Here is a 21,961-nt window from a genome sequence, read left to right on the forward strand (position 1 = left end):
CTCCACAGCTTACTCATTAATCATGAAAGGAAAGTGGAGACTTTTGGCAGAAACCACCTCAACCACAGGATCAAACTCACCATCGACAAAGGGACAAAGTGACATCATGTTGCCCCCTGCTATGATGCATGACATCTATGTAGTATATTATCCTACCTCACAATGCATCACCTAAATGCAAGGACAGGGACTTCCCTGGTGGTCCAGTGGTTCAGACTGGTTTCCACCACAGGCGGCACAGATTCCATTCCTAGTTGGGGAACTAAAATCCCGCATGCTACTTAACGTGGCTGGGAAAAAAAAAAAAAAACAACCAAGGACGAGGAAAACAGCCAAACCAAATCAAGAGACTTGCTGCGAAGAAAAGCCAGCCTTGACTCCTCAAAATGGTCAAGGACCGAGAAGATACAATAAAACAAAACAGAAAGCAATGCTGGGGCAGAGGTCTAGATTAAGGGAGGCTACGGAACCAAGATACCTAAATGCACAGTGTGGTTCCCCAATTGGATCCTGGAATTTTTAAAATGAGCTATGAAGGATATATGGGCTTCCCTGATAGCTCAGCTGGTGAAGAATCCACCTGCAATACAGGAGACTCTGGTTTGATTCCTGGGTCGGGAAGATCCGCTGGAGAAGGAATAGGCTACCCACTCCAGTATTCTTTGGCTTCCCTTGTAGCTTAGCTGGTGAAGAATCTGCCTGCAATGTGGGAGACCTGGGTTCCATCTCTGGGTTGGGAGGATCCCCTGGAGAAGGGAAAGGCTACCCGCTCCAGTATCCTGGCCTAAAAAATTCCATAGACTGGACAGTTCCTGGGGTCGCGAAGAGTTGGACCTGACTGAGCGACTTTACTTTTTCATGAAGGATATGATTGGGACAGTTGGAGGAAAGTGAATATGAGTAATATATCAGACAATAGCATTGCATGTATGTTAAATTTCCAGAGTGTGGCCACTTTATTTTGACAGTGTAGGAGAATGTCCTTGTTATTAGGAGATGGATACTGAAATATTCAGGAAGGAGGTATCATCTATAGCTAATTAGTGTTTCAGGAAAAATATACACAGCTACAGGAAGGCAGAGAGAAATTAAACGTGCCAACTGTTGACAGCTGTTGAATCTAGGTATGTGGGTGTTCACTTTACTATTTATTCAACTGGTTTGCATGTTTGACATTTTCAAAATAAAAAACTGCAGAGGGAACGAATGTTTCCATGAGGTACACAGAAACGCCCATGCAGACCCCTCTGGCGGAAAGGCTGATGCCCGGATGTTGCAAGTGGAGCCGCCCCTCGCCACCAGACTCTGCCTGGGTTCCACAGCCGCCCAGGTCAAGGTCATGCCCTTGCAAAAGTAGCCTGTGTACCGTGATTGAGGGAGGTAGGGGTATATGAGAGAGGGTTGGCCATTCCTGCTGTCAACAGAAATAATAAACCAATCTATAATAGGAATAGAAGAGTTTTTATTTGAGCCAAACTGAGGATTATAGCCCAGGAGACTCTGATTCGAGAAGCAATTAAAACTACAAAGTGGGGGATGCTTATAAATGTAAAAATCCACAAAATGATGAAAGTTGTTTGTCAAGAATTGTAATCACAATTGGCAAGAGGTAAGTATGTTTGTTAAGCAAGGATTAGTTGGGGTCCAAAATGGTTGCCTAATGACAAGAGGAGAGCCTGAGTCTCTGAAGGTTGCCGCTGGCAGCTAGCAGATTGCTGTTCTGAGACTAGCTGGGGGTGTCCTTGAGGGTGATAAGGTTCAGAAAACTCAAGTTCTCCGTGACGCAGGAACATGTCTGAAACCCTGTCCACAGTGGCCATCCAGATCCATTTCAAATGGCTGAACCGTAGTTCCTCCATTTCGATTTTTTTTAAACGGCCTTCTTTGTTTTGAATGGTTAAAGCAGATGTAATCCCAGGGACAGCGGAGCCTGGTGGGCTGCCGTCTATGGGGTCGCACAGAGTCGGACGCGACTGAAGCGACTTAGCAACAGCAGCAGCAGCAGCAGCCGCCCGGTTTAATAGGCCACAAACAGGTGGTTTTGGTGAGCCTACAGTTCGAGTTGACTCACCGCTGGAGTGATTGCCCCAGCCCTTGATATGTGAACCAGGGGACCACTCCGAGGGCCTCTCTTATTAGGGGGCTTCCCCACGTGGTTGACCTAAGCTGCAGCCCCCCCCTTTCAAATTCTCCCTCTGCCCGGCTCTGATACTTCCTGCCCTCTGCGCGGCTCTGCACAGCTGATCCGTACCCTGAACTCCATCTCTGGCTCCGTTCCAGGCGAGCCCTCACCTATGATGGCCTTCCAGCGGAGAGCTCTCCCCGACACCCCCAGTAACGCTGGAACCTGCACGCCCCGCTTCAGCCTCCTCCACACCAGTTTTCACCATATTCCTCATTGACGGTTTGTTTACTGATCCCGCTTCCCCCGCACCCCCACCCCCACGTGCACCCCAGGGGCAGCGATCTTGTCTGTTTCGTCGGTTGATGGGGACCCCATTGGCAGAAGAGGAAGCAGGCTGGGGAGCTCAGCGGCCTGCCCACGACCGCGGCTGGGGACGCGCCCCCCAGTCTGGGCCGCGCTCCCGGGGCCCCTGGGTTACGCCCCCGCCCACAGGCCGCGAGCGCGGGGCAGGCCCTCCGCTGTCAGTCTCGCGCCCCGCGGCTGCCGAGTGGAGCGCGCGGTGGCCCGGAGTCAGCCCACGGGGTGGGGCGAGGCGCCGCGGCCAATCGCCGGGCCCGAGGGGCGCCGGGTCGTGCCGGGCCCGTCTGCGATTGGCCGCCTGTCGCTACACCTCATCGTGGGGGCGCGGCGGCCATCGGCTCAGACCGCGCGGGTCAGAGCTGGCGCGCAGCCGGGTGCGCAGGTGAGCTGGCCCGCCGCGCCGGTGTGGGCTGCGCGCAGGTGGGTGCGCGCAGGGGCGGGTGGACAGATCGGGGGGCTCGCGCAGGCCGGGCCGGGCTGGGCGTGGAGGGCGGCGAGTGCTCCGCGTGGGAGCAGACGCATGGGCGGGGGCCGCGTGCGAGCGGGCGAGCCAAGTCTGGAGGTCTGGGGGCGCGGGTTGGCCACCGGAAGACGGCCCTTTGGGGATGCTCGTCCGTCCCCCCCGCGGCGGTCGGGAGCTCCCTGGGCGAGCCGAGACGGGGCGAGCCAGGTGAGTGCCTCTTGGGCCGGGGGGACCGCTTCCTTCCTCGGGTGTCCCGCGCGAGTGGATGCAGTTTTCTGTTGAGGAAACATGGACCGTGTGTCTGCTCACTGAGAAGCGGGGAGCCCGGAGCAGCGGACTCTGAATTGCTTCTAGGAATAGACTGTTTGCAGGGGGCTGGGGGGTGCGGGTCGGGGCCCAGCCGGCAGCGCAGGAAGTTGCTCACAAAAGACCGAACGCGCCCTCCTTCTCTTCCAGAGTTCCCCACTAACTTAACTGATGGAGTAGTATTGCCTCTTTCTTGGACATTTTATAATTTTATCGAAAAGGTTTTTAAGGGTAGGAATTGCTCTGGTGAGATTTCAGACAAAAAGAGAAAGGAGGGAGGAAAACTGCAAATGAGGAGATCATGTTTGTTAAAAGTGATGTTTCCTGAATGTCTGGCTCCATCCTGGGTGCTCTGACCTAAATTCTCAGAATACCCTGCGTTCTAGACATCGCTCCATCTCACAGATGAGAAGACTGAGGCTCCCCAGAGGTGCAGTGATATGTGGAGAGTCCTGTACTTAGCAACATAGCCAGGGTTCAAACTCAGAGATACTGGCGACAGACTGGTTTGGAGGGAGGAGTCCTCAGGGCAAAGCCTGCATTTACTGTGGGGGTGGGGGGGCGGGTGAACAATCTCCGTGGCAGCTGAGCCAGAGCTCTCCAGGGCCGAGCTCTGGGAAGGGCCAATAGCCGTCTCTGCATTTGGCAACTGAGGCTTGTGAATTGCATGTGCGGGTGAGGGCATGACCACCCTACCCAAAGTGGGCTGAGAGGATGTAAAAAAGCTGCAAGTAAACTCAAGTATCACCCCACACATCACCGCCCCCTGCCTTGGGGACCGATGACCTCCCTGCCCCTGGAGAAAGCCACAAATGTTCCCAGAACTGTCTATTTAAGGACTCCAAGAGCTATTTCAACAGCTCTTTTTATTGTTGTTAAACTATTTTATAATACAAGTACATGTCTACTAGAAAAATTAGGAAAAGGGGCTGGGGGAACCCACGTGGAAGTCCCACCCTGTTGAGGATTTTGGTGTAGGGCTTTTTAAAAAATTTATTTATCTGCCTGCACCAGGTCTTAGTTGTGGCGTGTGGGATCTGGTTCCCTAACCAGAGGTTGAACCTGGGCCCCCTGCTTTGGGAGTACAGAGTCTTAGCCACTGGATCAGAATGACTTTTTGAATAGGTTTTTAGTGATAGACTGTCTTACAGCTTGCCCTTGTGCTGGTACGTACCAGGGAACCTTGTTCCACGTTAACCTCGTTCTTTTTAACAGCTGCTGAGTATTCCCCTGTACCAGGGCGTCATTGTTTTCCTCATCTCCTTACTAATAGTCATTTTGTCATCTCCAATATGTTGCAAGTGCCGCAGAATGGAAGTTCTCGCATCTGCCTTTTCACATAGCCATCTGCTTATGTCCCAGGATGAATTTCAACAGGTAGCAACTGAGCCAACCTGAAGGTCTGCCTGGCCTCTGGAACTGTCCTCCAGTTGAAGAGCAGCTGCCCAGCCCTCGCTGGCCCTGAATTCTGTCATTCCTTTCAGTACTAGTTAGGGCACGTCTGTCCTTTTACGTGTCTCCTACTCCTTAGACAAACGCATTTCTAAACCAGAACCTCTGCTGTTCCAATAATGTTCCAGCCGCTTCTCTATGTGTGTTAGGGTAGTACCTAGCCCAGCACTCACAAAGACTGACTGTTGTCATCACTACTCTGAATTTTTTATTTTATTGTTATTATTATTTTTGTTTTGGGTCTTTGTTGCTGCCTGCAGGCTTTCTCGAGGTGTGGCCAGTGGGGGCCACGCTTTGCTGTGGTGCGTGAGCTTCTCATTTTGGGGGCTTCTCATCGCGGAGCGTGGCTTCAGTGGCTGTGGGGCAGGGGCTGTGTTGCTCTGTGGCACGTGGGCTCCTCTGGGACCAGGAAGCAAACCGGTGTCCCCTGCATCGCGAGGCGGACTCTTAACCACCGGACCACCAGGGAAGCCCCACTACTCTGATTTTCCTCCTCAGCCTCCCAAGTGTGTCACAGGAGGTGGCGTGCCCACAGACCCAGCTCCCTCCCCGTAGGTCTGTGCTCGCTACTTTCTCCACTTTCCTTGCCGGCAACTCTCCAGAGTGGGGTGGGAATTCTGTGGGTTCACAGGTGCTTGCAGCTTGGTAGATGCCCGGCGAATGGTGGCCACCTGTGACTGCCTGTGTCACCAGGGATGCCCGACAGTATCTTGTGCTTCCCTAATACCTTGCTGCTCCCCCATCAAGAATCAGAGCCTGCTTCCCCTCCCCTTAAAAGGTGGTGGGCTGCTGACTCAGTGTAGCCAACAGAACGCTCTGGGAGTGATGTCACATGCCTTCCCAGGAAGAAAAGGCAGCTTGGGCACCTCCTCCCTCCGCCCTGAGGCCGCCGTGCTGGGAGGAAGCCCAAGCTGGCCTGCACCATCACATCCCAGGCTGGAGCTAACCTAGGCAGCCTCCCCAGATCCCCGACCCACAGAAACACTGAAAGAGGACAAAAGATGGTTTTGTTTTGTTTTTGACCGCACTGCTCGTGGGATCTTAGTCCCCTAATCAGGGACTGAACCCAAGCCCTCAGCAGTGAAGATACAGAGTCCTAACCACTGGACGGCCAGGGGATTCCCAAAAGACTGTTGTTTTCATCCTCTGCATTGAGAAGAGATGAGTTGCATGGAGGGCAGCAGAATGCTTCAGGGTTGGACATGGCAGGGGCATCCGCTTTAAACCTCTGCCAGGCCGAGCTTCACCCCGACACCCTGTGTGAGCCCACCTTCCTGAGGCCCAGGTGCTGACGGTGGTGTTGGCAGTAGCTACCTCTCTGGGAAGAACTCCGACGGGACTTGGGAGGGGCTCTGAGCACCTGGCCCCGTGACTTCATTTACCCCACAGAGCGGGTTACTTTGTAGGTGAGGAAACTGAGGCTAGTGAGTGGAAGGAGCTGCTCACGGTCACACACTCTGAGTTCCAAGTGGAGACATGTTGGCAACAGGACCTGATCCTGCAGGGAACTTGCAGCCTTGCCAGTGACATCTGGGCCTCCTGGGCATCACCGTGCCATCCCATCTCTGCCGTGCTTCTGCAATTCCAATGCCTCTCCAAACACCAAACCCTCAAGATGCCAAAAGGGCTGCCACAGGACTTAAGCCATCTGTTGCATGGGTCCCAGGCTGTTGATGGTGGTGTTCTCAGCTAGGAACACTGAAGGCACTCGCCTGGACTGCTTTACTGTAAGGAGCCCCATAGACAGCACTCCCACTGGGACCATGTAGTGGCCAGACCGGCCCTTGCAGTTCTTACGATTGCAGGACACCATCAGCAAAAGCCATTAGGGAAGGTTGAGGAACAAGGTTTATTACTCACAGGTCCTGTGGGTACTTGCCTGCCTGCATCCACTCAACCAGACTGAGTAGAAAGAGGATGAGTGTGTGGGCCTGGAGCCCTGCCTTTACGAGGGCGTGAGAGAGCAGTGTCTAGAGTTTCACGGGCTCACTGTTTTATAAAAAATATTTATTTATTTTTAAATGGAAGATAAGAGATTTACAGTAGTGTTGATTTCTGCCATACATCAATATGAATCAGCCATAGGCATACATACGTCTGCTACCTCCCACCTCCATGAACCTATTTGCAGGACAACAATGGAGACACTAGTCACGCATGGATGTGAGAGCTGGACCACAAAGAAGGCTGGGCACCAAAGAATTGATGCTTTTCAATTGGGGTGCTGGAGAAGACTCTTGAGAGTCCCTTGGACAGCAAGGAGATCCAATCACTCAATCCTAAAGGAAATCAACCCTGAGTATTCATTGGAAGGACTGATACTGAAGTTGAAGCTCCAATACTTTGGCCATCCAATGTCAAGAGCCGACTCATTGGAAAAGACCCTGATGCTGGAAAAGATTGAGGGCAAAAGGAAAGGGAGTGACAGAAGATGAGATGATTGGATGGTATCATCAACTCAATGGGCATGAGTTTGAACAAACTCTGGAAGATGGTGAAGGACAGAGAAGCCCGGCAGGCTGCAGTCCATGGGGTCGCCTATGGAGCTCATAATGCGGCCTGGGGAGCTGACCAGGGTGTCGAAAAGCCCCATGCACTTCCCTGACTCCTCCCTGGGTGTGTGTGTGGGCTTTGAAGCCCCAAGACACTCATGAAGGTCATTGGGTCCAGTAAGTCTGCAGAGAACCAGGCTCCAAGCCCAGATCACTGTCTGTGATGCCCTGTATTCGTGGCACTCGCTGGTTCCGGGAATGCCTAGGGGGAAGATGCATGCTTAGGGGCAGGGGTGGGGGTGGGGGTGGAGTGGGCAGGGTGGGACTTGATCCAGGTCGATGGTACAGACATTCCAGGGGCATGTGCACTGCGCGGTATGAGTCTGCAAAGAAGCCAACTTGGGCTGTTCATCAGTCCGCCGTGTTAAGGCTCGTCTCCAGGGCAACTCCTCCAGGAAGCTCCCCCATCCAGCTCCACCCATTGTTTATAAGTGCTTCTTCTTTGGCAGACATCGTGTGTGCCAGGCAGAGAAGCTACGAGTTAAGATTGCCTTATCGTGGAGATCCCCACCCATGGGGCCTGTTGCACTTTCAAATCCTGGGCGCTTGAGAAAATTATTATTTGGATCCCTATCTTCCTGAGTCTTTTCATCACCTTTGTGTGCCCTGCAGGACTTTGTTCAGTGGGTTGAAAAGGATCTCGCAGGCCTGTGGAGTATAGGAGTCTAGAGAGTTGAAAGGGGGCAGTTCAAGAAGGAAAACCTACATTCTTCAGCGGAGCCGCTTGGTGAGAGGTTGGAGGTAAGCACCTCTCATTGCTGCTGCTTGTTTTCAGAGGCACCTGGTCTGTCAGTGCTCGGTGTCAATTCCTGCCTGATTCTTAGGAAAAAAACGTTCATTACTTCCTGGACACCACCCTCTCCCCTATTTTCAGCCACCTACTGCCAAGGGTGTCCCTTCCACATTTACTAAAAATTCAATGCTTATGACAGAGAGGTGCGTGGATGGTTCAGTGGTAGAATTCACACCTGCCACGTGGGAGGGCCACGCCCATTTCCTGGCCCATGCAGCCACAGCATTCCCTTTCTGGGCTTCCCTGGTGGCTCAGGCAGTAAAGAATCCACTTACAATGCAGGAGACACAGGAGACCTGGGTTTGATCCCTGGGTCAGGTTGATCCCTTGGAGAAGGGAATGGCTGTCCACTCTGGTATTCTTGCCTGGGAGATCCCATGGACAGAAGAGCCTGGCAGGCTACAGTCCATGGGGTGGCAGAGAGTCAGACACGACTCAGCAGCTCACACACACGTGACAGGTGAATGAAGGCCATTATAAGCTCAAAATAATTATGTGGGCTTGTTTTAATCCTTAGAAAATATGCTTTTGGTGTTCCAAACTTAGCTCGTAGCCTATACATTTCTGGCCCTTTTGCACTTTTCCAGCATGTTAGATCAGAGTAACTACCACGTACCAGGCTCAATATTCTGTGTTTTGGGCTGTAAAGATGAATGGCCCTCTGTCCATAAAGAACTCTTTGGTCTGCCTTGTACGTCATAAATGCTCCATAAACTAACCTGTGAAAATAAAGTGATATGCTGCAGTTTTCATCACTGAAAAATTTTAAGTGAATATATGGTTGTATTAAAGTAATTCATCTTCACATTTAAAATAAAACCAGCGTTAAAAGATTTATATATAAAAAATAAACAATTTCCTACATCATCTTAAGAGTCTCACTTCCCAGAAGCAAATACTTTTTCATTCTCTAAGCTACTTTTGTGTTGTTTTTTACCTGCTTATTTCTAAATGATTTCCTTTTAGCGCCCTCAACTTTACACATTTTTTTCTGTCTGGCAAAATTATTATTTACTGTTAAGCCAAGTAATGTGCTATAATTATAGTTTGGTGTTTTTCCCCTTACATGGCTTTTTATTTATTTGTTTACTTGGAGTTAATGGTCGCCTCACTTTTTCCATATGCTAAGGTTTCTCTGTATTTGTCACTAATTGTTTTACCTGCATGTTATAACAGAGCCATCATAGTTATCACTAATTTTTGTATACTCTCCAACACAACAAAATGTATTATTTTCATTCCCTACTCCCCCCGCCCCTGGCCTAAAGCCATTCATCTTGTGGCATTGTGGACCGGTTACTGTCTGGTCCACTGCCCAGCTATTATCTTGGGATTTCCTCTTGTCCTTTCACTGGCCTTTTCTTTAGCAGCTTAAGTTTCCCTCAGAATTTTTGAGGTTTTTCATCTTGTCTTCTAGAACCAGCTTGCTACTAGCAGGATTGTTAATCCTGGATTTTTTTCTGGAAGCATTTAATATCATCTTTTTTTCATGCCTTATATTTTGAAACGTCACCATTGTGAACTCATTCTGGAAGTGGGGGTGTCACTGTTTCCCTCATATTATGACCACGGGTTGGCTCGTCTCTTGGTACAAGATGAATGGCTATGGGTGGGAAGGAGGAATGGAAATGATAAATTATGTTGGAATATGTAGAAAAGTTATTATTGTGTATGACAGCTCATTAGAGCATTCAGAAAAAAAAATTAGTGATAGATGCATAGAAATCTCAGCAAATGGGAAAAGTGAGGCAACCATTGACTCCAGGAAAAATAAAAAGTCATACTGAGGAGGGAACATTTTATGAGACCCAAATGAGGAGACCTGTAAAGCGTGTTCTAAGCAGAGAAGTAGCAGGTATTGGGAATGAGATAAATCACTTCCGTGGGTGGAAAGAGACCTCTGTGTGCTGCAGCAGCGGCTGTGATGGGAGAGCGTGGGGGAGGGGAGGCAGGAGCCCCTGGTGGGAGGTTTCTGAGCCACAGGTGTTTGGGTTTCTGTAACGGAAGGATGTTCTGCTGTTGTTCGAAAACGAACTGAGACAAAAGCAGTAGGGCCAGGTGGGAGGCTATTGCAGGTTCCCGGAGTGGGAGTCCCTGCCTGGAATCACCCATCCAGGACAAGGTGGAGAGTCAGTGAATGAAGGAGTCCAGCTCCGTGGGGCCTGTGACCAATGGCAGGGAGTTGCAGTGTCCATTTGTCATGGGATGATCTCAGCATGGTGTCTCCTTCCCTCAGGGCCCCATGGCTGCGAAGTCCCAGCCCAGCACCCCTAAAACCAAGAGTGCCAGCAGCATCACCAACGGCAAGGCTGCAGCCCAAGGGCAGTGGGGCCGTGCCTGGTAAGCATCTCACCCCTCTTCCCAGCTGGAAAGTAAAATGGGCTCTCAGTGAGAGGTTGCCAGCCTTTGGGATTTCAGGAACCTATTAAAGCAATTCTTTTTATCAGTAGGACTCTCATTAGTAGCAGTTTTCCATTTTAGAAAGTTAGGAACCCAAAGAAGAAACTATTGTAAAAGCCAATGTCAGGGACGGTGGGTGTCCTGGCTTTGCCCTCAGTGTGAAACACACGGGGTCATGGATCTCAGGCCACAGAGTGATGGGCACCTGGTGAGTGTCCCAGATGGCCCAGAACAGGAAGCCTCTGGACCCGTGGGGTGTGGAAGGCCTTCTGCGCTTGTGTCCTGGGCCCTGGGCTTTCTGGGGTGTCCATGGGCCCGTCGGCCTTCAGACTGCTCAAAGCGGAGCATGTGAGTGGGGTGTCTTGCCCAGGCAGCGGGGGCCTTGGCCCTGCGAGCCAACAGCCTCCTCTCGGGAGGCGCTGGCTGCTGTGCCCGTGGAGCTCGGTGTCCCACGTGTGAGGTCGGGGGCCGGGCAGCCCCCCGTGACCTGCCGCCGTCTGCCGGCCTCCTCTCGGGAGGCGCTGGCTGCTGTGCCCATGGAGCTCGGTGTCCCGCGTGTGAGGTCGGGGGCCGGGCAGCCCCCCGTGACCTGCCGCCGTCCGCCGGCCTCCTCTCGGGAGGCGCTGGCTGCTGAGCCCGTGGAGCTCGGTGTCCCGCGTGTGCGGTCGGGGGCTGGGCAGCCCCCCGTGACCTGCCGCCGTCCGCCGGCCTCCTCTCGGGAGGCGCTGGCTGCTGAGCCCGTGGAGCTCGGTGTCCCGCGTGTGCGGTCGGGGGCTGGGCAGCCCCCCGTGACCTGCCGCCGTCCGCCGGCCCCGCAGGGAGGTGGACTGGTTTTCCCTGGCGAGCGTCATCTTCCTGCTGCTGTTCGCGCCCTTCATCGTGTACTACTTCATCCTGGCCTGTGACCAGTACGACTGCTCCCTGACGGCGCCCGTTGTGGACCTCGCTGCCGGGCGAGCTCGGCTCGCAGACATCTGGGCCAGGACGCCGCCCGTGACCGCGAAGGCGGCCCAGATCTACGCGGCGTGGGTCACGCTCCAGGTCAGCCCTCCCGGCCCCTGCAGTGGGGGCTCAGCCTGCGCGCACGTTCCCTCCTCGGGGTGGGCCTGGCCCCTGGTCGGGGATGGTGTCCGGCTCACACGGACATCCTTATTCCTGGGACCCAGCCGGGCCTCATCCGCCGCCTGACGGACTTAGCTTTGTCTTCAGCTCAGGGGCACCTGGTGGCATCTCGGTGTCCGGCTCGCCTTCTTCCATTGAGCTTCTGTGCTGAGCAGGGAGCAGTACCCCCTGGGAGGGTGTGAGGGCGTGGCTCCCCCCCAGGAAGCCCTGTGCACGATGGGGACTGTGTCCTAGGGTTGCCCAGCTCCTAAGAGCTGCTCTTGGTCTTGGCCAAGCCCAGGCCATGTCCCCAGAGGTGGTCACACAGGCCCGGCCAATGGTGGGGGCGGGCCTTGGCTCTGCTGTGACCTCACTACTTCCCAACCAGAAGGAGTTCATCAGAAGGCTGTCTGTACCATGAACTCGGTGAACAGACAGTATTTAATATCTGAGTATTAGTAACAATGTTGTCATTATCCTGGGAGACAGGGTAGGGAGGTGCCTCCTGCCCCTGGACGGAGGCTCTGACCTCCGCTAGCTGTTTCTCCCCACGATCCCAGCTTTTGGGCTTCAGCTTCCCTCTCATTTCAGGCCTCTTGGTCCTTTTGAGTAAAAGGTGATTTGGAGCCGCGAGAGTCACAATAGCCTAAAGGCAGAAACAGACCACATATGCATTGACAGACGTGGACACACACGTGGTGTGATCCAACCACACAGGGCAGTGTTGTTCTCATGGGAAGGAGTGAGGGTCTGACACAGGCTGCAGCCCCGGTGCCTTGAGAACTTCATGTTCAGTGAGAGAAGCCGGCTACAAAGGGGCGCGTCCTGTCTGATTCTGTGTATGTGCAAAGTCCAGGACAGGCAGATCCAGAGAGACAGAAAGTGCATCGGTGGTTGTCAGAGGCTGGCGGGGAGGGGCCGCTGGGAGGGACCGCCAGGGGGTGTGGGGCTCCTCTTCGGGGTGATAAGAATGTCCTGGAATTAGCCACTGGGTAGGTGGCACAAGCTTGGGAATACGCTGAACACTTTCAGTGAACACTTTTCAAGGGTGAACTGTCGAGGCACAGCCAGGCCCAGCAGCCCACGGGGAAACCAGCTGAAACATCTCTCTGTTTCAGGTGCTTCTGTACATGCTGCTTCCTGACTTCTGCCACAAGTTTCTGCCGGGCTACGTGGGGGGCGTTCAGGAGGGTGCCGTGACTCCCGCAGGTAACTCGCCCGCGGACTGCCTTTCCCGGTCCGTTCTTACGGGGACTGTCCTCCCCCGCCTCCCAACACACATACACACACAGCTTCCAGGGACGGCCGCCAGAGGTGAGGTCAGAAATCATGTGCCCAGTCAGGGAACGAAATAGCCCCCGCTCCCTGCTGGCTGTGTGGCTGGGCTCACGGAGGATCTTCCCAGCAGGGACACCTGGAGGCCCCCGGGGTGTTGCGCGAGCCCGAGCTCAGACTTTCAGGGCCTTAGGGACACCTGGTCCGTTCATTCCTCGCAGTCACTGGGATCCCGGCCCAGCCCACAGAGAGCGCTTGGCTACCCTCCCGCCACCCCCACCCCGGCCAGCTGCTATAGGGGACCCTCGTCCCTTCTGCTGTGGCTCCAGCTTCCAGCAAACTGCAGGCTGGTGACTCAGCCTCGGGCCGGTTACAGACGTCCTGCGCCCCCTCTCCCCCTCTTAGGCATTCAGCCGGCACGAGCGGTTAGTCCCCAGCTCACAGTGTGAGGGGTGCTGCTGGCGTTTTGACCCCGAGGGCCTGAGTGGCAGCAGCCACTGACTGGCTCTGGGGGCCGGGGGCTTGGGGACCCCAGAAAGGAGCCAGGAGCAGTCACAGCGGGCAAACGGGCCCACTCGCGTCTCCCCTCTGCAGGAGCCGTCAACAAGTACGAGATCAACGGCCTGCAGGCGTGGCTCCTCACACACCTCCTGTGGTTCGCCAATGCCCACCTCCTCGCCTGGTTCTCTCCCACCATCATCTTTGACAACTGGATCCCACTGCTCTGGTGTGCCAACATCCTGGGCTACACCGTCTCCACCTTCGCCATGGTCAAGGGCTACCTCTTCCCCACCGATGCCCGGGAATGGTACGTCCTCAGCGGCCACCTGAGCCCTAGGTGGCGGGTCAGTGCCTTTTTCTAGTACGTTGGGCTAGGATGTTGCAGAAGCCTGAGGATTGAGCATCCTTGAGAAGGAGCTCAAGGGACCGTGATGGACTCTGGGGAGCATCCATATTGAATGGGTGGCTTCTCCTGTCTTGGGGAGGATGCAGTTGAAGGTGGCCAAGTCTATCTTCAGTGGCTGAGTTATCTCCAGCAGGGCCATGGGGAAGAAGGAGGGCGGGAGAGGCAACTCCTTGCAGGCAGGGGCAGCCCAATCCCTTTTTCTGTGAAATGTCAGTGTGGCCTGAAGCAGTCTTAGTGAGAAGTCTTGTTATCTCGGTGGCTTTAATGTAATAGATTCCCAGGGAGAGCCCTACTGATTGGTGTCCATTCTCATGGAGCCTTGGGTTAGATAGTTATCAACCATCCAACTACCCATCTCTTCATACATCCATATATCCACTTCTTCATCCATTCATCCACCACCCATCCATCCATTTATCCATCCGTCCATCCAGCACATCCACTCATCCACCCATCTAGCCATCCAGCCACCCATCCAACACATCCATCCAACCATCCACCCATCCAGTTATCCACCCATCTGCCCATCCAACCACCCATCCAACACATCCATCCAACCATCCACCCATCCATTCATCCACTCATCTACCCATCCCGCCACCATCCATCTATCCGTCTATCCATCCATCCCACATCCCCCGCCCCTCCCTCCCTGTCTTCCTGTATCCATCGGTTCACCCATGTCCCCACCCATCTATCCCCCACCCAGCCATCCATTCATCTACCCATGCATCCACTTGTCCCCCATCTCTCCCTCCCCGCCTCCTTCCATGGACACATTCATCAAGAGATGTTTGTTGGGTCCCTCCTGTAGACAGGTGTAGGCAGTGGGGCTTTAGGTATGAACAGGATTCTTGTTCTCAGGGTGATTACATTTTAGTTTTGGTTCCAGATGAAAGCAAAGTGTGCTTCCTTTAACGGTTACCCCTAGGCTCTTAGGAAGCGTGTTTGGATTATGGCACTTTGAGCTTGTGTGATGATCAAATAACGAGGCTGGTCTTCTGTGCCTCGTGGAAATCATTTTCTCTGCTTTATAATCACACCCCCTGTTGTAGACTTAGTATATGTTGCTTCTTTCTACTTATCCTAGTTGAGGGAAATGGACATGAAAATATCTTTCCCTGACTGACACAGAAATCCCCGTGTATGTGCAGGAGGTGGTAGTGTGCGTCTCCAGCTGGGTTATCCTGGCTGATCCTCTCTGCTCACTCCTGTGGTCAGGTGATGAGGGCAGCGAAACATTTAAAATTTGCCCAGCAAGGCAGGGGTGTGGGCCCGGGAGCCGGGCACCTGGCTCTGAGACTGGCGCTGTTTTTCACGCCTGCCTTGGCATCATTTATAACCTCACTTGCCCACGGAGGCCCGAAGGCTCTATGAGTCCTTGAGAATAAAATCTCTGTCCAGTCGAGCCAGTTGGGCAGCTCACCTCTGGGGAGCCTGGAGGTGGGAGGGAGGATCCTGGGCACCTGCCCAGGTACAGTCTCCCCACCTTCATTAGAACAGGGTGAGCATCTCAGCTCAAGGCTGGGGCTGAATGCGGAGTGAAGTATCATGGCTGTCAGGGAGCGGGCCGGAGGCTGACGCGGCCTCTGCGTGCTGGGTCCTTGCAGCTCACGGCAGGCCTCCCCCAGGTCTTCTCTCTTGGGCCTGCAGTACCAGGCCGGGCTGAGCACCTGTGCCCATGCCAGCCAAAGAGGCTGCTTGTGAGAGGCGATCGCTGACAGCACCTGTTGTTTGTGTTTTCAAGCAAATTCACAGGCAATTTCTTTTACAACTACATGATGGGCGTCGAGTTTAACCCCCGAATTGGGAAGTGGTTTGACTTCAAGCTCTTCTTCAATGGACGCCCCGGGATCGTCGCTTGGACCCTCATCAACCTGTCCTTTGCAGCCAAGCAGCAGGAGCTCTATGGCCATGTGACCAACTCCATGGTCTTGGTCAACGTCCTGCAGGTAGCCTGTCTGTGGCCTGGGGGTGGGGGGTGTGAGCTCTGACGCCGACTGGGTGCTGGGGAAACCCGAAAGCCAGATAGGTTTCAAAAGACAGTAAGAAGTATTAGTCGCTCAATCATGTCTGACTCTTTGAGACCCCATGGACTGTAGCCCACCAGGGTCCTCTGTCCATGGGCTTCTCTAGGCAAGAATACTGGACTGGGTAGCCATGCCCTCCTCCAGGGGATGTTCCCAATCCAGGGATTGAACGAACCCTGGTCTCCTGCATTGCAGGCAGCTTCTTTACCATCTGAGCCCGCAGGGAAGTCTCTTGAAAGACTGTAATCCGTGCCTGTAGAAGGGGATCGGCACCCTTCGCACGTGTCTGGGAGGCTGGCTGCAGAGTGGGAGGCGAAGGAGTCATGTCCTCGCCTGTCAGGCACTGCGCTGGCCCCGGGGACTCGTGTGGCCCCACGGCAAACAGCTGTTTGCTGCTCAAGTGTGTCAGTGGTCCTGGCAACACGGCTCAGGTGGCCGTGGAAGGACCCCGTCTCAACCCCCCACCCCCAGAGCCGTCTCTCTGCTCCCGGCTCCACAGCCCTGGACACTGGCGTCCAGGACGCTGCTGAGCGCCCGTCCTCTGGGCCACGCGTCATCTCAGACTGCGGACAGGGACTCCCTCCCCCACTTACCCCTGATGGCCCAGGCCCGGCAGGAAGTGCAGCAGCTGCCCCGTGGTGCGCGTCACCAGGGGAGCTCAGGGACCCCCAGGGACCCCGTCCGCGCCCGTGGTCAGTACACGACCGCTTCTGTGTTGCAGGCCATCTACGTGCTGGACTTCTTCTGGAATGAAACCTGGTACCTGAAAACCATCGACATCTGCCACGACCACTTCGGGTGGTACCTGGGCTGGGGGGACTGCGTCTGGCTGCCGTACCTGTACACGCTGCAGGTGAGGAGCGGGCAGGGAGCCCCCGTGATGCTCGCCCCCCCGCCCCGCAGGACCTTCAATGGCCGGGCCCCCGGGCACGCCCAGCGCCGCCCTCAGAGCGAACAAGCTGAGCATGTGCCAAGCCTCGTCCTTGCCCAGGTGTCTGGATTTTTCAGGTGCGGGGGCACCACAACCTGGAGAAGGGGGGCTGGTCCTGTTTTAGGGAGAAGAGAAGGCTCAGTGTATGAGTCACCACAGACGCTGTAACAGATATCTCAGGCTGGGCGACTTGAACAGCAGGATTCACCGTCTCCGGTCCCGGAGGGTGGAATCCCAGGCCCAGGTGTGGGTGGGTCTGGTCTTCCCGAGGCCTCTCCCCTGTGTAGACGGCCGTCGCCTCCCCGTGTCCTCCCAGGGTGGTCGCTCTGTGTGTGTCCGTGTCCTGACCTCCCCTTCTGGTAAGGACGGCAGTCTCATGGGATTAGACGGACCCTAGTGACCCCATTTTACCTTAATCACCTCTTTAAAGGCCCATCTCTAAATACAGCCACCTGCTGAGGTCCTGGGCTCAGGACTGCAACATATGAATGTGGGGGACACAACTCAGCCCCTATGACTGAAAAGAGGATGATTCAGAGTAGACTTTGGGTCTAAAGAAATGATTTGTGAGATCAGGGTGGATGAAAGTGGCTATTGATACTCACATTCATTCAGATCTTAACACTGAAAGGATAAGAGGCCTGCTCTCCTGTCATTTTTTCCCTTAAAGGCTCTGAGTGTCCACACGCATGAATGGAGGACACGCCAGGGGGCCCTGCCCTCTCGGAGCTCGTGGCTGGGCAGGGGAAGGTCCTGACGCAGGCAGCCCAGGGTGGGGATAGGGTGCTTGACAGAAAGTGGGGTGCTGACCGCTGAGAGAGGGCCAAGGAGGTGCCCCCAGCCTGGACATGGGGATCAGCCAGAACATCTTGGGGTGGCCACAGCCAGACCAGGAGCAGAATGAAGAGTCTGGGGGTATGAACACTGCCAGACTAGAGGCTGGGGGGGTCAGAGCCCAGTGCCAGGCGGGAGGCCTGGGAGAGGGGAGCGTTCCAGGGGAGAGGAGGGTGGAGGCTGGCCGGGGCCGCAGACTCCGGGAGAAGTTCCCTCGCATGCATCACAAGAGTCGAGCGTAGAAACCTGGCCTGGGGAGCCGGAGGGACCTGGCTTTGCACCTCTCTTGGGCCACCAGCCAGGGGGAGGGGCCTTGAGCATCTCTGAAAAATCAGGGCGGACTCACCTTGGTTAGGGCTGGGCTGATGACTCAAGCTGGGCTGGGCAGCTCTGCCCCGGTGCCCGCCGTGTGCTCTGTGGCATGGGAGCCACCACGGGGGGCGTGGTTCTGAGGCTGTTGCGTGCATGCTAAGTCACTTGAGTCATGTCTCTTTGTGACCCCGTGGACTGTAGCCCGCCAGGCTCCTCTGTCCATGAGATTCTCCAGGCAAGAAGACTGGAGTGGGTTGCCATTTCATTTTCCAGGGGATTGCCATTTCATTTTCCGGGGGATCTTCCCAACCCAGGGATCAAACCTGCATCTTTTATGTGTCCTCCATTGGCAGGCGAGTTCATTACCAGTGAATCACCTGGGAAGCCCTCTGAGGCTGTTGGGGGATGGCAAGCCCTCCACACCACTCCTAGCTCGCAGAGAACAGCCCTACCTTCCTCTGCGTGGTGTGCGGGCTCCCATGTAGGGTGGCTGCGTGAAGAGCCCGGCCACATGCCGCCTGCTCGTGGCGTGAGCCCAAGTGAGGAGGTGCGGGGTGGAAGAGAACAGGTTCCTGGGCCGTTGCGTGGTTCGCAGCAGCCCAGATGGCCTGCTTTAACAGACTGTGTGAGAGTGGAGGGAACCAACGCGGACAGACCTTGTAGGCTGGCCAGGATGAGTATGGGCGAGGCGGTGAGCTGTCAGCCAGTCCTGCAGGCAGTGATGGCAGGGCTGCTGTTACCTGGCTGACCCCTCTGCAGCATCCTGCAGCAAGAGCAGGGAAGCAGGAAGGTCAGCAGAGCCGGCAGGGTGGACGGGAAAGAGCCCTGGGCTGGAGGCTGGAAGTTCTGGCCTCTGGTCCCCACTCTGGGTCCTCTGCACAGACCCTCTGGACCCATTTCTCCACTTGGTGGTTGCAGGCTCTCTGGCTCCCTGATACTGTGAGCACCATTTTCCAGGCATGCAAACCTATACCAGTAGATCACACACACACACACACACGTATGTGTCTGTTTGATTGTGTGATTGTGGTCCTGTCAAGTCAAAACTCTTCATGGCAGCTGGCAGCAGGCTGGAGGTCCTGGGACGAGTTGGTATTGCAGGTGGGTCTGACAGCCGTCCACTGGTGGAATTCACTCTTGTTCCTGAGGCTTTTATTCTTAGCGTCTTCAACTGATTAGATGAGGCCCACCTGCCTTGTGGAGAGTGATCAGCTTCATTCAGTCTAATTGGAAATGCTAATCGCATCTTAAAAATGCCTTTGTAACAACTAGACTACTGTTTGGCCAAGTATCTGGCTCCCATGGCCTAGCCAAGGGGACACAAAAAAATTAACCATCCTATTCAAGTGGTATTTTTAATATTATGCTGTGTGTTTATTGCTCAGTTGTGTCCAACTCTTTGCAACCCCATAGACTGTAGTCCACCAGGCTCCTCTGTCCTAGGGATTCTCCAGGCAAGAATACTGGAGTGGGTTGCCATTTCCTTCTCTAGAGGATCTTCCTGACCCAGGGATCGAATTTGGGTCATTTTCATTGCAGGCAGATTCTTTACCATCTGAGCCATAATTGGAAATCACATTATGCTATATATTTTACGTTTATGCTATATGTGATCTGTGTGTGTGTGTGTATAGACAGAAAGGCAGATAACTAGCTAGTATGTGCATACTAAGTCGCTTCAGTCGTGTCCAACTCTTTGCGACCCTATGGACTGTAGCCCGCCAGCCTCTGTCCGTGGGATTCTCCAGGCAAGAATACTGGAGTGGGTTGCCGTGCCGTCTTCCAGGGGATCTTCCCGACCCAGGGCTGGAACCTGCGTCCTTTGCACACTTAACTTGTCTGATCCCCTCCGAGGCGGGTGCTTCTGTTCACAGGAGAGGAAACCGAGGCAGGGCCGGGGGGGCAGCTGGTCAGGGGCACAGCTGGGGTGTGAAGCCGGGCCGTGCTCCTGGCCCGTGGTCCGCCCACCGCCGGACAAGGCCTGACCTCTCGCCTCGCCCCGCAGGGCCTGTACCTGGTGTACCACCCCGTGCAGCTGCCCACCCCCTACGCGCTGGGCGTCCTGCTGCTGGGCCTGCTCGGCTACTACATCTTCCGGATGACCAACCACCAGAAGGACCTCTTCCGCCGCACGGACGGGCGCTGCCTGATCTGGGGCAGGAAGCCCAAGGCCATCGAGTGCTCCTACACGTCGGCCGACGGGCAGAAACACCACAGCAAGCTGCTGGTGTCGGGCTTCTGGGGCGTGGCCCGCCACTTCAACTACACGGGCGACCTGATGGGCAGCCTGGCGTACTGCCTGGCCTGCGGCGGCGGCCACCTCCTGCCCTACTTCTACATCATCTTCATGGCCATCCTGCTGACCCACCGCTGCCTGCGGGACGAGCACCGCTGTGCCAACAAGTACGGCCGCGACTGGGAGCGCTACACGGCTGCCGTGCCCTACCGCCTGCTCCCCGGCATCTTCTAGGGGGGCCTGTGCCAGGAGGAGCCCCCGCGGGGTGGTGAAGAACGTGGCTCCCAGCCCCGCCCTCCAGGAGCCTCCGCGTCCTCACCTGTTGAATGGAGCTCTTGCCCCGAGCACAGTTCCCAGGGTTCACACCAGCTGCCTCCTCACCAGCAGAAACCACCGTCTTCCTGTGTGCAGCATTCCGGGGGTGAGAGGATGACCCGGTCTGCCCGCGGATGACTTGTCTCCTCTCCATCTGCGGTCCAGACAGTGGGTGTCTGACGTCAAAGGGGATGTCCTCCAGCCCCCGTGGTCAGTCCCGCCCTTAGCTCTTGCTAAATACAGTAGCAGTGGACCCGCCAGCTACGCGGCTGTCACCGTACCGCCTTTCCACTCCAGGTACCGCCTGCGTCGCCTGCTCGGGGTGGTGAGCTGCGTCTTTCAGACTTTTCCCCTTTGCTCCTGCACCGGCTTACGTTTGTCTGTGGAGGGCGCCGAGGGACACTGTGCGAGGAAGGGCCGGCTTCTGGGTCTGGTTCTTTACAGACTCTGCACAGGTGACCCGGAGACCTTGGCCACCATCAAGGGGGTCTTCACCCAAGCCTTCTCCAAGGAGACCTGAACCCCAGCCTCGGGAGGGGACCCCTTTCTTACCACGGCCGGCTCCTCGACCCACAGGTATTCTTGACTTTTAGATGTTACTGGCCTCATAGAGTTAATAATCCTTGATTCAGGTGGACGTGGGAGATACTGCGAGTTTAGTTCCCGACCACCCTGATAAAGCAAACACAGTAAGTCCCTTACACACAAACGAGTCCTCTTCTGAGAAAGCATTTGTAAAGTCCAATTTGTTCGTAAATCCAACAGAGTCAGTGTAGGTACCCAACTAGCACAGTTGGCTGTTTAGTGCTGTACTGTAATAGTTTTATAGTACTTTTCCTACAAGTAAAACATTTTTAATTTCATAGGACATAACTTGAAAAGTACAGTGGTACGGCACAACAGCTGGCATACAGGGGCTGGCATCGAGTGAATAGGCAAGAAGACTTATTGACTGGAGGAGGGAGACGCGGTGGGAGATGGTAGAGCTGAAGGATGGTTGGCGGCAGGAGACGGAGGGCCAGCTGCAGCGCCACGCCTAATGTTGAGAGAACACACGTTTGCATCTTTGAAAGTTCGCAGCTTAAAGGTTCCTGTGTAGAGGACTTCCTGTATCACTATAAAGCAAGTCACATGAGTTTTTTGGCTTCATGGTGCATATAAAATTTATGTTTACACGATTCTGTACTCTTTTAAGTATGAAATAGCATTGTCCTAAAGGACAGTGTATGTACCTTGATTAAAAACTGCTTTATTGCTAAAAAACGCCGAAATGATGCCCCTAGTAATAACAAAGGTCACTGAGCACAGATCACCGTTATCAAATGTAACGACAGTTTTGAAGTGCAGCCACAGATGCCGAAATGGGACACAGGGACACGGAGTGAGCAAAAGCTGTTGGAAGAATGTCACCAGTAGGGTTGCTGGACGCAGGGTTGCCAGAAATCTTCAATTTGTATAAAAGCACCATATCTGCAAAGCACAATAAATGAGGTGTGCCCGTTTTAAACTTCCCAGTTCAGACTTCTGTGTGGTTTGTCTCCCATTGGTACTTGGCCGTAGACAAGGACT

The 21,961-nt window shown here is 54.7% G+C and overlaps 1 protein-coding gene across 5 annotated transcripts; it reads left to right on the forward strand.

Moving 5' to 3' along the window:
• Positions 1 to 2,821: 2,821 nt before the first annotated feature.
• Positions 2,822 to 21,906, forward strand: DHCR7 (7-dehydrocholesterol reductase). 5 transcript variants are annotated; one of them, XR_014067863.1, is made up of 10 exons: positions 2,822 to 2,905; positions 7,871 to 7,999; positions 10,288 to 10,391; positions 11,270 to 11,492; positions 12,671 to 12,761; positions 13,422 to 13,635; positions 15,482 to 15,686; positions 16,486 to 16,617; positions 19,847 to 20,968; positions 21,259 to 21,906. XR_014067863.1 is itself a non-coding variant. In XM_081537771.1 (9 exons), the coding sequence occupies exons 3-9, from the start codon at positions 10,294 to 10,296 to the stop codon at positions 20,309 to 20,311; spliced, it is 1,428 nt and encodes a 475-aa protein (XP_081393897.1). In that variant the 5' UTR covers positions 2,822 to 3,155; positions 7,871 to 7,999; positions 10,288 to 10,293; the 3' UTR covers positions 20,312 to 21,906. The 5 variants fall into 5 exon arrangements, 3 of the variants coding, with proteins under 3 accessions (XP_081393897.1, XP_081393896.1, XP_081393895.1); XR_014067864.1 differs by having other exon boundaries at positions 2,822 to 2,867; XM_081537771.1 differs by having other exon boundaries at positions 2,822 to 3,155; positions 19,847 to 21,906.
• The last annotated feature ends 55 nt before the right edge of the window (positions 21,907 to 21,961 follow it).

This window comes from Giraffa tippelskirchi, chromosome 10 (genome assembly GCF_054371585.1).
Source record: "Giraffa tippelskirchi isolate mGirTip1 chromosome 10, T2T-mGirTip1v1.2.pri, whole genome shotgun sequence".
Classification (NCBI taxonomy): Eukaryota; Metazoa; Chordata; class Mammalia; order Artiodactyla; family Giraffidae; genus Giraffa; species Giraffa tippelskirchi.